Consider the following 11,204-nt stretch of genomic DNA (forward strand, 5'->3'; position numbering starts at 1 on the left):
AGGACTTGTTTCTTACCTGAGACAATGGAAGTAATGCATATATACTCTTTGTTAGCGTCGTTTGTTGTCTCAATATGATACCCATTAAGACGAATGTCTTTAAAACTCAACAAGTTGCGTTTAGATCTTGTTGAAAATAAGGCATCTTGTACATGGATTTTTGTACCATTAGGGAGCATTATCGATGCTTTTCCATGTCCCTCAACAAGATTAGAAGTCCCTGAAATTATAGTAACATTGGATGTAGCTAACGTTAAATGGGAGAAAAGCCTTTTGTTACGAAAAATAGTGTGCGTTGTTGCACTGTCAACAAGACATATATCTTCGTCACTTGTTTTCGGCTTTCCATTAGCAATATCCATATCCCTTTAGAAAAATAAAGACAATAATATAAGTTATGGAGAATAAATACTAAGAAAATAATTTCATTACTAAAGAGAATTCCAATAACTAATACATTAAAATCAACTGCCTAAAAGAAAAACAATCTCTAAAAAAATACAACAAAACATTGTCACTTATTAAAACCAAAATACTACTCAATCTACTAAAAAGAACTGATCATAAAACAAATAAACTCATATATCCTTGAGGAAGGAATCCATGTCTTCAATCTCATTTGCATCATTCTTGAAGTCAGAAATATCAAGATGGGAAATATCCATTGGTATGTCATATTGGGAAAAATTGGTTTCAGCCTTCTTTTCCTTTTGTTTAATAGACGCCTGATAAAGATCAACAAGGTGCCTTGCAGTACGACAAACATTTGCCCAGTGCTCTGGTGAACCACAACGGTGATAGACAGATTCATGGTGCTTTGAATGGCTTTGCGAGCTTTTGTCTTTGTGTTTTGGGAACACATTATTCTTCCCCTTATGATGATCAGAATTATTACCAGCCTTCTTCTTGTTGTTCGGCTTTTTAGGACCCAACCAACGTCTGTGTCCTTTCCCACGACTTTCAGGAGCATTGCCACGACTTTCTGTAGCGTTCATATCTTGAGAAATTGTTGAACCTGCTGGGTGACTTTGATGGTTCTTGAGTAATAACTCATTATTTTGCTCAGCTATTAGAAGGCAAGAGATAAGCTCGGAGTATTTCTTAAACTGCATTTCACAATATTGTTCTTGAAGCAAAATGTTTGAAGCATGAAAGGTGGAGTAAGTCTTCTCCAAAAGATCAGCATCAGTAATTGCTTCTCCGCATAGTTTTAAGCGAGAGACAATCTGAAATAAAGCCGAGTTATATTCACTTACGCTTTTAAAATCTTGTAAGGGGAGGTGCATCCACTCATATCTATCTCTTGGAATGATGACCGTTTTTTTATGGTCAAATCTATCCTTCAGTTATGTCCACAGAGTGTACAGGTCTTTCACCGTAAGATACTGGGACTTCAAAGCTTCGTCTAAGTGATGACGAATAAAAATTAATGCTTTTGAGCGATCTTCTTGGGACTCCTTATTGTCCTTAGTAATAGTCTTATCAAGTGAGCTAGCACCCAGATGTACCTCTGCATCTAGAACCCAAGACAAATAATTCTTGCCGGATATGTCAAGAATTTTGAAGTTCACCTTTGAAAGAGACATGATCTGAATATTAATAAAATAAATGATGATCAGTAATTTATATATATATATATATATATATATATATATATATATATATAAAATTAGTGAACCTAAATATAAAAAATGAAACTCCTAATACAGTATACAGGAGAAAAATAAAGAAATAACTATTGGCTAGATGGCATAGCCAGACATGACCAATAGGAAAAAATAAAGAAATAACTATTGGTTAGACGGCATAGCCAGACATGACCAATAATTAATTAAAGTGCGGTAAGGGAAGATACATAACTTACAGAGAGAACCGGGAAAGGAAAAAAAATTTGTGATAATATAAAAACATTAATTGTAGTATATTATCATGGATACTAGAGTTCCCTTTACAAAGAAAGAAATATATATTTTTGGAAGTTTAACTTCTGAGTCTTGGCTTGGATAGATGTGTAATATAATTATATAACTTGTGAAGTACTTTAACCGAACCAAAACTTATCATCTTCTTTATCTTATCAAAGGAGACAGAGAAAAGATGAGAAAGAATATTTTTCTTTTGTAATTTATGCAAATAAAATGTTATAAAACAGGACAAAAATAACATGAAACTATTAAAAGATTGTACAAGCTATTAGGCCTTTTTGTAAGGGAAAAATAATATAATAATAGTGATCTAATTATGTAATCACTGAATCATAAAGAGATTCATAAAGAGTACATACTACAGAGATTCAAAAAAAAGAGAATCATAAAGAAAAACGGGAGCTGACACCTTCGCACGCCTAGTATATTTTAATGATTAGGCATCCGATGTTAAACAGAGAAGAAAACAAAGAAAAATAAAAATAAAAGAAAACGATTGATAAGACACCCAATATCCATTAACACAGAGTATATGGGTATTAGATTTTTGCGGATTCCAATCGTTTATTACTCTTGATTTTATTGTTTTGTCTATAGAAGAGACAAACCAATAAGGGTACTGAGGTTCATAAAGAAAAAAAAAATAAACTGCTCAAATCGAATGAAGGAAAAAAATAGGTTTAGTAAAATATTTACCTACCAGTTGGTTGAGCAACACGCTAATAACGTAGTGTGACACAAAGAAAGAGACAGAGAAAGTAGAGAGATAAGAAGAATTCTTATTAATGTGTGTAGAAAAGGGAGAATACAACCTCTATTTATATAGGCTAGACACAAAGACATCCGGTAATAAACGGGATTTATCCTAGATATTATTAACATAAATAAACGTTTATAAAAAAAAAACCATACTTGATGTATTTTTCACCCGTTATCTTCTTATCCCGGAACGAAAAACATTCTGCCCCCAAACACTCCTCTTGTACGGGTTTTTTTCACCTCTAAAAAACAAACACATGTTTGGATAACGAGTTCATTTCTGCTAGGGAGAGACAGATAGAGAAAGAGAGAAACAATGGCTTCCTCTTCAATGCCTGCAGCTCTAACCATTCTTCCATCTTCTAACTCCAGCAATTCCTTGAAACCAAAACCATCGAGTTTTTCTCTGCCTACAAATGTTTCAAGATTTTCATCTCTGAAATCTAGGCATACTTCTAGGGTTTTTGCTGCACCAGAGCTTCTTGACACTGCAGAAACCTTGGACAGTCTTACTGAAAGCCTAGATGGAGCCAATTTGGAAGCTCTCCAGGTGGATTTTCTTCTCTATTACAATAATGGGTTTTGCTCGTTTTGATTGGTTGATGTTTGGGTTTTCATTTGTTGTTGTTGGGTGTGTCCTTTAGGCTGCTGGTATTGAAGTTCCTGGTACATCTAAAATTGCTATCGCGGCTGATGTTGATAAGGTAATTAATTAGGGTTTGATTTATCTTCTTGTTTCCTCTAGTGTTTTTACAATGTATCAAGTTGATTTCTTAGTTAGCTTACTAGAGTATCAGTTGGAAAGATTTCCAGAGGAGGAGTTAGGGTTTTGATTTTAGCTGTGAACTGGCGGTCTCCGAGAATTAGCATAAATTATGCTGGCTAAAGAGCTAGCATTTTTGTTGCTATACATTTGATAGAAAAACTGGTTTTATTGAAAAGTTTATTGTGCTAGTGGAAATTACTTGATGGTAGCGACAGGCAATTTAGCTAGGAATACTGTTTTCTCTGGGACTGCATACGGCACAAAAGATGTTGTTAAACTCTTACCTATTTGGGATGTCATAGTGGGTCTAAGTTTCAGACCCTGCAATCAGTGAGTTGAATCAGTGGCTAAGTGAAGTTTTATTGGTCAATCAAGCAAGCCTGTTTACGACTTGTAAGGAGGTAAATACTTTTGATAAATGTCTTACTAATTGGACAGATCAAACGTGGAGTTAAAACAGTTCTGTAGCCTTGAGTATGTAATTTCTTTTTCCTGTTCAATTAGTGAAACTTTATTATTGAATGGTAAAGGTATACAATCCCATTAAAGTAAATTGCTATTGGAGAAGCACCTTCTCAATGGCAATAGGAGTTCTTCTTCTCTTAGAATGAGAAGTTATGATTAACCTGTTACTATCTGTTCTAGAATAACGAAGTAGTATAACTTCCCCTCCAAAAGAGGGGTTGATTATCAAAATTCCGTATATCTTTTTGGCAACCATGTCGAGCTAAAGAATGCAAATGCATATCTTCCCAGGCATAAATTGTATATGTGTATTGCATTTTTATTGTCAGTATGTATAGGAGATATCTTGATACTAATGAGTGGGACGTTAATTCTTTTTTCAGATGGCACCGAAACAGAGGATTAGAATTAAACTTAGGTCCTACTGGGTTCCCCTAATAGAGGATTCATGCAAGCAGATCATGGATGCAGCAAGAACATCGAATGCAAAGACCATGGGGCCTGTACCTCTACCCACCAAGAAGAGAATCTTCTGCGTTCTCAAGTCTCCTCACGTTCACAAAGATGCAAGATTCCATTTCGAGATCAGGACTCACCAACGGCTCATCGATATACTTTACCCAACTGCACAAACAATAGACTCGTTGATGTCACTTGACCTTCCTGCTGGAGTTGATGTTGAGGTCAAACTGTAATCAGAAACTGCTGCTACTTAGGTGAGAAACATGATCACAGGGGTTTTCATTTTTGTTTGAAAATTACATGTTCCCTGCTCTGCTTGTTGTCCATTTTTTTTGTAAATGTATCATTTCTGTTGTACTAAGCCAATAGCATATGGTAAAAAGTTTCTCCTCTCGGATTTTTGTGTTGCATACCTATGCAATATGAGTTTCTCAGAAGCTCTACAATCACGTCTGATGGTTTTGAAGATCCACTTGGAATCTCATTATTAACGTGGAAACGGTAATCCAATAAGATTATTCAAGTTCAGAAGCTAACCCCTCTAAACTTTGTGTAAAAGAAACCAAGGCTTCGATTTAAGTTTTGGTCCTTCTCGCCAAATTGGTGAAACCTCGTACGACTGAAGGAAACTCCCAACAGAAAGACTGGGAATCTAGAAACCTAATGAACCCATATATTTGCAAGAGGACGATTTGTCTTTGTGACATCAAAGTAGTAGTGGTTCGTCTATAATTCCCTTTTTTTGCCTCAATCTTAACTACATATTCTCCAAACTGATGTATGCACTTTGGTCGTTTGCCTTCTTTTTTCTCTTCTTTTTCCTTTTGAAGTAGATTTTTGTTGTGTGCATGCATCTCTATCTCTGAACAAAGGTTAACTTTCTTCTCACTATCACTCACTCATTTAAGCAAGACCCACTAACAATCACCAAGATTCTCTATCAATTCCAGTCTCCGTTTCTTTCCGGAACTCATTTTTCGTCATGACAAACGTCACAAATCAAACAAGACTCAAGAAAGCTAAACATCGAGTCCATTTGGTCAAACAATCGTATATTCAAATAAAAATACAGACCGTTCGATGCCTTCGTTTACGGTATCATGAGGAAATTTCTTTGAGAGAGGGCCCCGGTGGTGGGACATGTAGCATTCATCTCTTCCGCTCTGCAGTCTGCACTACTAAACAATGAACATGGTCTATAAAGCTGGGAGTCTTGTAAGTATGTGACAATAAATTTCTTCATCACTACACATAAACTGTTTGACGACTGGGTTGTTCATAATTCCATTTTCATTCAACAAAATTAGTTTCACCTAAAAATTTAATCTTTATTTCCTTCAATTTATGACGGATTTTTCTAGTTTTTTTATTACAGTAGTTTTTTTTTTTTTTTGTAGGAATTACCAATAGGTACTATTATGGTAGTCTTAGTTAGTAGCATGTCCACCCACTAAAGCCCAGTAATCAGAGGTCCATAATAAAAAGAAAAAGAGAAAATTGGACCAAAAATTTTATTCCCTGGTCCGTTACACGTGCGGGATATCATAATCCACTTTTAAAAATACCCAAACTACCCATTCCCTGATAATACATATATGTTTCTTAAAAAAAATCACCATTTTTTACAGATCCGAGTTCCGCTCTCCTCCTCTCTTTCTTCATCTTCTCAAATTTTGCTCCTGCTTTTGAATTACGAGGTAGAGTTTTTATGAAGATCTCTTTGAAGATTTACAGGTATGTTATGTAATATCTCTTTCTGCTGTTGTTGTTTTTTTTTTCAACTGAATCTGTGAAGATCAGATCGTTTTGATTACGTTTTCACCTTCTTCTTTGGTTTTTGTTTGTTTTTTGCATTTATTTTTGTTTTGGTTTGATTTTTATGAATCTTGATCGTAATTATTTAATTTTTGGCTAGATTATGATGTTTTTAACATATTTGAACTTTCGATTTGATTATCTTGTTGTTTTCGCTTCTTCATTTTATCAAAATCGTGCTTGTTTGTTGTTTCAGGGGTATTATCCAACAGTACATATGTTGAATACTGATACAAATTGCTTTTGATTCTGTTTTGTTCTTAGTTTTATCACTTGTTGTTGTTTGATTCATAAGTACATATCTTCGATACTGAAATAAGACTCTCTCGATTTATGGTCTTCTTAAATGTCTCTCGCTTCTACAAAATCAGATGAAAATTTCTTTGTTGCAATGTTTATATTAGTGTTTTCACGATCTAATCGTGGTTGTATTTGATTTCTTCTTTTATCTCCATGTCTAATTTGTTGATTATTTTACTAGATCTAGATGAATAATCAGATTGTTTGTTCATTTCGTTATTAGATCTGATTATACCAGTTCCATTTTTGTTGGTTTTAGATTTATTTCAGTTTGTTGTTGTGTATGAACCAGCAGTACGTATATCCCGTACTGACAGAAACCTAGTCTACTTTTAAGAAGAAGAAGAACAAGATGGTGCATCATTATGATTTACGAGGAGAATATTTGTTTTCTGTTTCCAGGTATGCTTTCTAATCATCTTGTTTGATTATTTTGTTCCGTTTTTCTTCTTTTGATTTGTTTTTTTATTGTATTATGATAATCAAATCGATTTGATTGACGCTTTTATGGTTTTTAGGTTTGTTACAGTTGTTTTTCGTGTATGAATTGACAGTACATATATGGCGTACTGATACAAAACTCTTCTAATTTTGTTTTATTTGAAGTTTTTCCAATTTTTTGGTTCGATCCATGAGTATGTATGTATAATACTGATAGGAAGTGTTATTTGCTGTGTTTTTGCTCTTTTTTTAGTCTTACCCTTCAGTACTTATGTGAAATACTGTAATATGTCTTTCGATTCTCTTATTTTTCATAGATCTGTCACCTGTTGTTGTCATACTGTTGATTTGTAGTTCATGAATCTTCAGTACATATATCGCATACTGATAGGAAGTGCTCCTTGTTATGTTTAAGGAGAAGTGAAGAAGATGCAGGCATACAGTGGAGCTGCAATAATGGGTGCTGCTGTACAACAACCCAATCTTTTTACTAAAGGTTCTTCAACTTTTTTTCCCAAGTTGGGTACTACTACTGCGGATAGATTACCTTCTCAAGTTAGGCAGACCCTGAAATACGTTCAGTAATTGATAGTGAGAAGAATCGTCAGTTTAACAGCTTGGAGCTCATTGCTTCAGAGAATTTTACATCTCGCGCAGTGATGGAAGCTGTGGGTTCTTGTCTCACAAACAAGTATTCAGAAGGGCTTCATGGTAAAAGGTAAAGATGGTGCTTAATGTTGTATTTTTTCCCTGTATTTGTATTGAAATGCATTTGATCATTTCATTCTGCAATGTAGGTACTATGGTGGCAATGAGTACATTGATGAGCTAGAGACACTTTGTCAACAAAGGGCTTTGGCTGCATTTCACTTAGACCCAAAGAAATGGGGAGTTAATGTCCAACCTCTGTCTGGTTCTCCTGCTAACTTTGAAGTTTACACTGCACTTCTCAACCCACATGACCGTATTATGGTAAGTTGAGGCCTCTTTCTCTTTCTCTCCAATTTTTTGAAATCAGTTTTGAACCCCTAAGGGATGTAATCAACTCTCCTTTCAAAATATGGGGTTGTATTAATTTGTTCATGTAACTGGCACAAGGTCTGGATCTTCCTCATGGAAGTCACTTGTCACATGGATTTATGACTCCTAAAAGACGGGTATCTGGGACTTCGATTTATTTTGAATCGATGCCCTACCGTCTTGATGAATCAACAGGTGCTGCTCTGCATTCTTATATTGTGTAATGACTATGTGGTCTATTGTTGTTCATTTATAATTCGTTGATAATTTGCATTCATTACCAAATTCACTTGCAGGCCTTATTGATTATGATATGCTTGAGAAAACTGCCACCCTCTTTCGACCAAAACTCATCATTGTTGGTGTTAGTGCTTATCCTCGTGATTTCGATTATCCTCGAATGAGAAAGGTATACACATATATTTTGATTGTCAACAGTTGTGATTCTTAGTGATCAGAGAATCAGACTAGTTAACCCATTACGCACACCTAATTCCCTTTACTGTTATGTTTCTTGAAGATTGCAGATTCTGTTGGGGCTTTTCTCATGATGGATATGGCTCACATAAGTGGTCTCGTTGTTGCATCTGTACTTTCCGACCCATTTGAATACTGTGATGTTGTAACAACCACCACTCACAAGGTACACCTAGTCTCATTCATGAAGTCTGCAAGAATGCAACTACTGACACCAACACAAGCAGCATTTGTTTTTATTGGTTTAGGTTCAAGGGTCATGTTGTTTACTATGTCTTCTGTTTCAATTTGTAGTCATTACGAGGTCCCAGAGGTGGCATGATTTTCTTCAAGAAAGATCCTGTTCTTTGGGTTGATATGGAATCTGCGATTAACAATGTTGTTTTCCCAGGGTTACAGGTAACTAAAACTGTAGCGGTTATTTGTTATTTATCATTGGTTCAACATTATAACATTTTTTAGGTTTGTTACATTTGTTTTTCGTGTATGAATTGACTGTACATATATGGCGTACTGATACAAAACTCTTCTAATTTTGTTTTATTTGAAGTTTTTCCAATTTTTTTGGTTCGATCCATGAGTATGTATGTATAATACTGATAGGAAGTGCTATTTGCTGTGTTTTTGCTCCTTTTTTAGTCTTACCCTTCAGTACTTATGTGAAATACTGTAATATGTCTTTCGATTCTCTTATTTTTCATAGATCTGTCACATGTTGTTGTCATACTGTTGATTTGTAGTTCATGAATCTTCAGTACATATATCGCATACTGATAGGAAGTGCTCCTTGTTATGTTTGATTCAGTACGTATATGAAATACTGAAATAGATGCTCTTTGTTACGTTTGATTCAGTACTGGAATTGGATATGGAGACGATCTGGAGCTGCAGTTCAGAACTTATTGCAAGAAATGACAGATTTTGAATGATAGGAACAGGAGTTGTTGTTGGTTCAGATTTGCAAGCTTGTGAAATTGGTGGTGGTCTTGATGAAGTTACAAATTGGTTGTGACATGTGTTTGAAAGAAGGTGTGCTGCAAATGGATTTGGAGGAATATAGAAGGTTGGGTTGCTACATTGTATGATCCTACAATGTATGTGATGTAATACGTTTTCTAATTTATTTATCATTGATTCTTACAGATTTGTACTCTACCTGGAAGCAGTGCAGTAAATATGTACTCGAATTTGTAAGCATTCAGATATATAATCGGATTTGTAAGCAGTACGACAGATATGTACTCAGACAGATATGTACTCAAATTTGTAAGCAGTGTAACAAATATGTACTCGAATTTTTAAGCAGTGTACCAGATATGTACTCAAATTTGTAAGCAGTGTAGACACACACGTTTGGTAGTAATGGGTATTATGGACATTTCCATGTTTTAATTAATTTTGGACCTCCGGATAAAAAAATATTCCGGTTGGACCCTACTATAAATAACTATATGGGCCCAGGACCAAACAAAAAATTTTCCTTTTTTTTTTTAATTCCAACTTTCGTTGACGTTAGCCGTTACATCAGGGAAAGAAGTATTCAATGCTATATATAAACTCTCCATTCTCTTCGGATATCAATCTTCAAAGTCCCAATTTTTCTATCACATACTGAAAACCCATTTATCTGATCTGCTCTGCCACAAATACAATGGCAATTTGCTATGAGAATCACAGACCCAAAACATCAACAGATCGTTCTTCTCAAAATGATGGTACGTCTCTATACAAGTGTAGAAAATTCTTAATACCCGATATCTCTGAAATTGCACCATGTTCTTCTTTTAATCAAGATCAATTCAAGAAACCCATTACTCACAAGGATGAAATTTGGTTGAAGATACGTGAAGAAGCTAGACATGATGTCGAAGAAGAACCCATTCTGTCAGAATATTATTTCAGGTCAATTCTATCTCATTGTTCTTTGGAAAGTTCATTAGCTAATCATTTAGCAATGAAACTAACCAACTCAAATCTTCAAACCAACATACTTTGTGAAATCTTCATGGGTATTTTTAATGAAGATCAAGAAATTAGAAAATCAATTAGATTTGATTTAAGTGCTGTTAAAGAAAGAGACCCAGCTTGTATTAGTTATGTTCATTGCATTTTAAACTTCAAAGGGTTCTTGGCAATTCAATCACATAGAATTGCACACAAATTATGGTCGCAAGATAGGAAAACACTAGCTCTTTTGATTCAAAATAGAGTATCTGAAGTATTTGGAGTTGATATTCACCCTGGTGCGGAAATCGGACGTGGGATACTACTCGATCATGCAACCGGTGTTGTTATCGGCGAAACATCGGTGATCGGAAACAATGTGTCGATTCTACATTATGTGACATTGGGTGGAACAGGAAAAGTTTGTGGTGATAGACACCCAAAAATAGGAGATGGTGTTTTAATAGGTGCATGCACATCAATATTAGGCAATGTTAGAATTGGAGAAGGTGCTAAAATTGGTGCAGGATCAGTTGTTTTAAAAGATGTACCTGCAAGAACTACTGCTGTTGGTAATCCTGCTAGACTACTAGGAGGTAAAGAAAATCCAATGAAGTTGGATAAAATTCCTAGCTTAACAATGGATCATACTTCTTTTTTATGTAATTCCCCTGATTATGTAATTTGAATAGAAGTTTAAAAATTAGTTTCAGTAAGTTGGGTTATCCATTAAGGCACTATGAGAGTTAGTGGGGTAATTAAACTTAAGAAAATGTAACGGCAAAGAATCATAAAATAAAGTGAAATCCATTATCTTTTTCTTCCATGGA

General features: G+C 34.9%; 4 protein-coding genes across 4 annotated transcripts; 3 read left to right on the plus strand and 1 right to left on the minus strand.

Moving 5' to 3' along the window:
* Positions 1–578: 578 nt before the first annotated feature.
* Positions 579–1,586, minus strand: LOC113351382. Its single transcript, XM_026595380.1, has 2 exons — positions 1,377–1,586; positions 579–1,226 (listed from the first exon to the last, which is right to left on the minus strand). Exons 1-2 carry the CDS (start codon positions 1,584–1,586, stop codon positions 579–581), a joined length of 858 nt encoding a protein of 285 aa, XP_026451165.1.
* A 1,365-nt stretch (positions 1,587–2,951) lies between these two features.
* Positions 2,952–4,845, plus strand: LOC113302289 (30S ribosomal protein S10, chloroplastic-like). The gene is made up of 3 exons (XM_026551195.1): positions 2,952–3,234; positions 3,329–3,388; positions 4,299–4,845. The coding sequence occupies exons 1-3, from the start codon at positions 3,001–3,003 to the stop codon at positions 4,608–4,610; spliced, it is 606 nt and encodes a 201-aa protein (XP_026406980.1). The 5' UTR covers positions 2,952–3,000; the 3' UTR covers positions 4,611–4,845.
* Positions 4,846–5,562: 717 nt separating this feature from the next.
* On the plus strand, positions 5,563–8,823 carry LOC113351391 (serine hydroxymethyltransferase 3, chloroplastic-like; the record flags this gene model as incomplete). Its single annotated transcript, XM_026595384.1, has 7 exons — positions 5,563–5,592; positions 7,494–7,651; positions 7,731–7,909; positions 8,032–8,148; positions 8,250–8,362; positions 8,474–8,596; positions 8,725–8,823. Coding segments are annotated over exons 1-7 (819 nt in total), but the record flags the coding sequence as incomplete, so codon positions are not given.
* Positions 8,824–9,992: 1,169 nt separating this feature from the next.
* On the plus strand, positions 9,993–11,204 carry LOC113302297 (serine acetyltransferase 1, chloroplastic-like). Its single transcript, XM_026551206.1, has one exon. It carries the CDS (start codon positions 10,082–10,084, stop codon positions 11,060–11,062), a length of 981 nt encoding a protein of 326 aa, XP_026406991.1. The 5' UTR covers positions 9,993–10,081; the 3' UTR covers positions 11,063–11,204.

Source organism: Papaver somniferum, chromosome 1 (genome assembly GCF_003573695.1).
Source record: "Papaver somniferum cultivar HN1 chromosome 1, ASM357369v1, whole genome shotgun sequence".
NCBI classification, from domain to species: domain Eukaryota; kingdom Viridiplantae; phylum Streptophyta; class Magnoliopsida; order Ranunculales; family Papaveraceae; genus Papaver; species Papaver somniferum.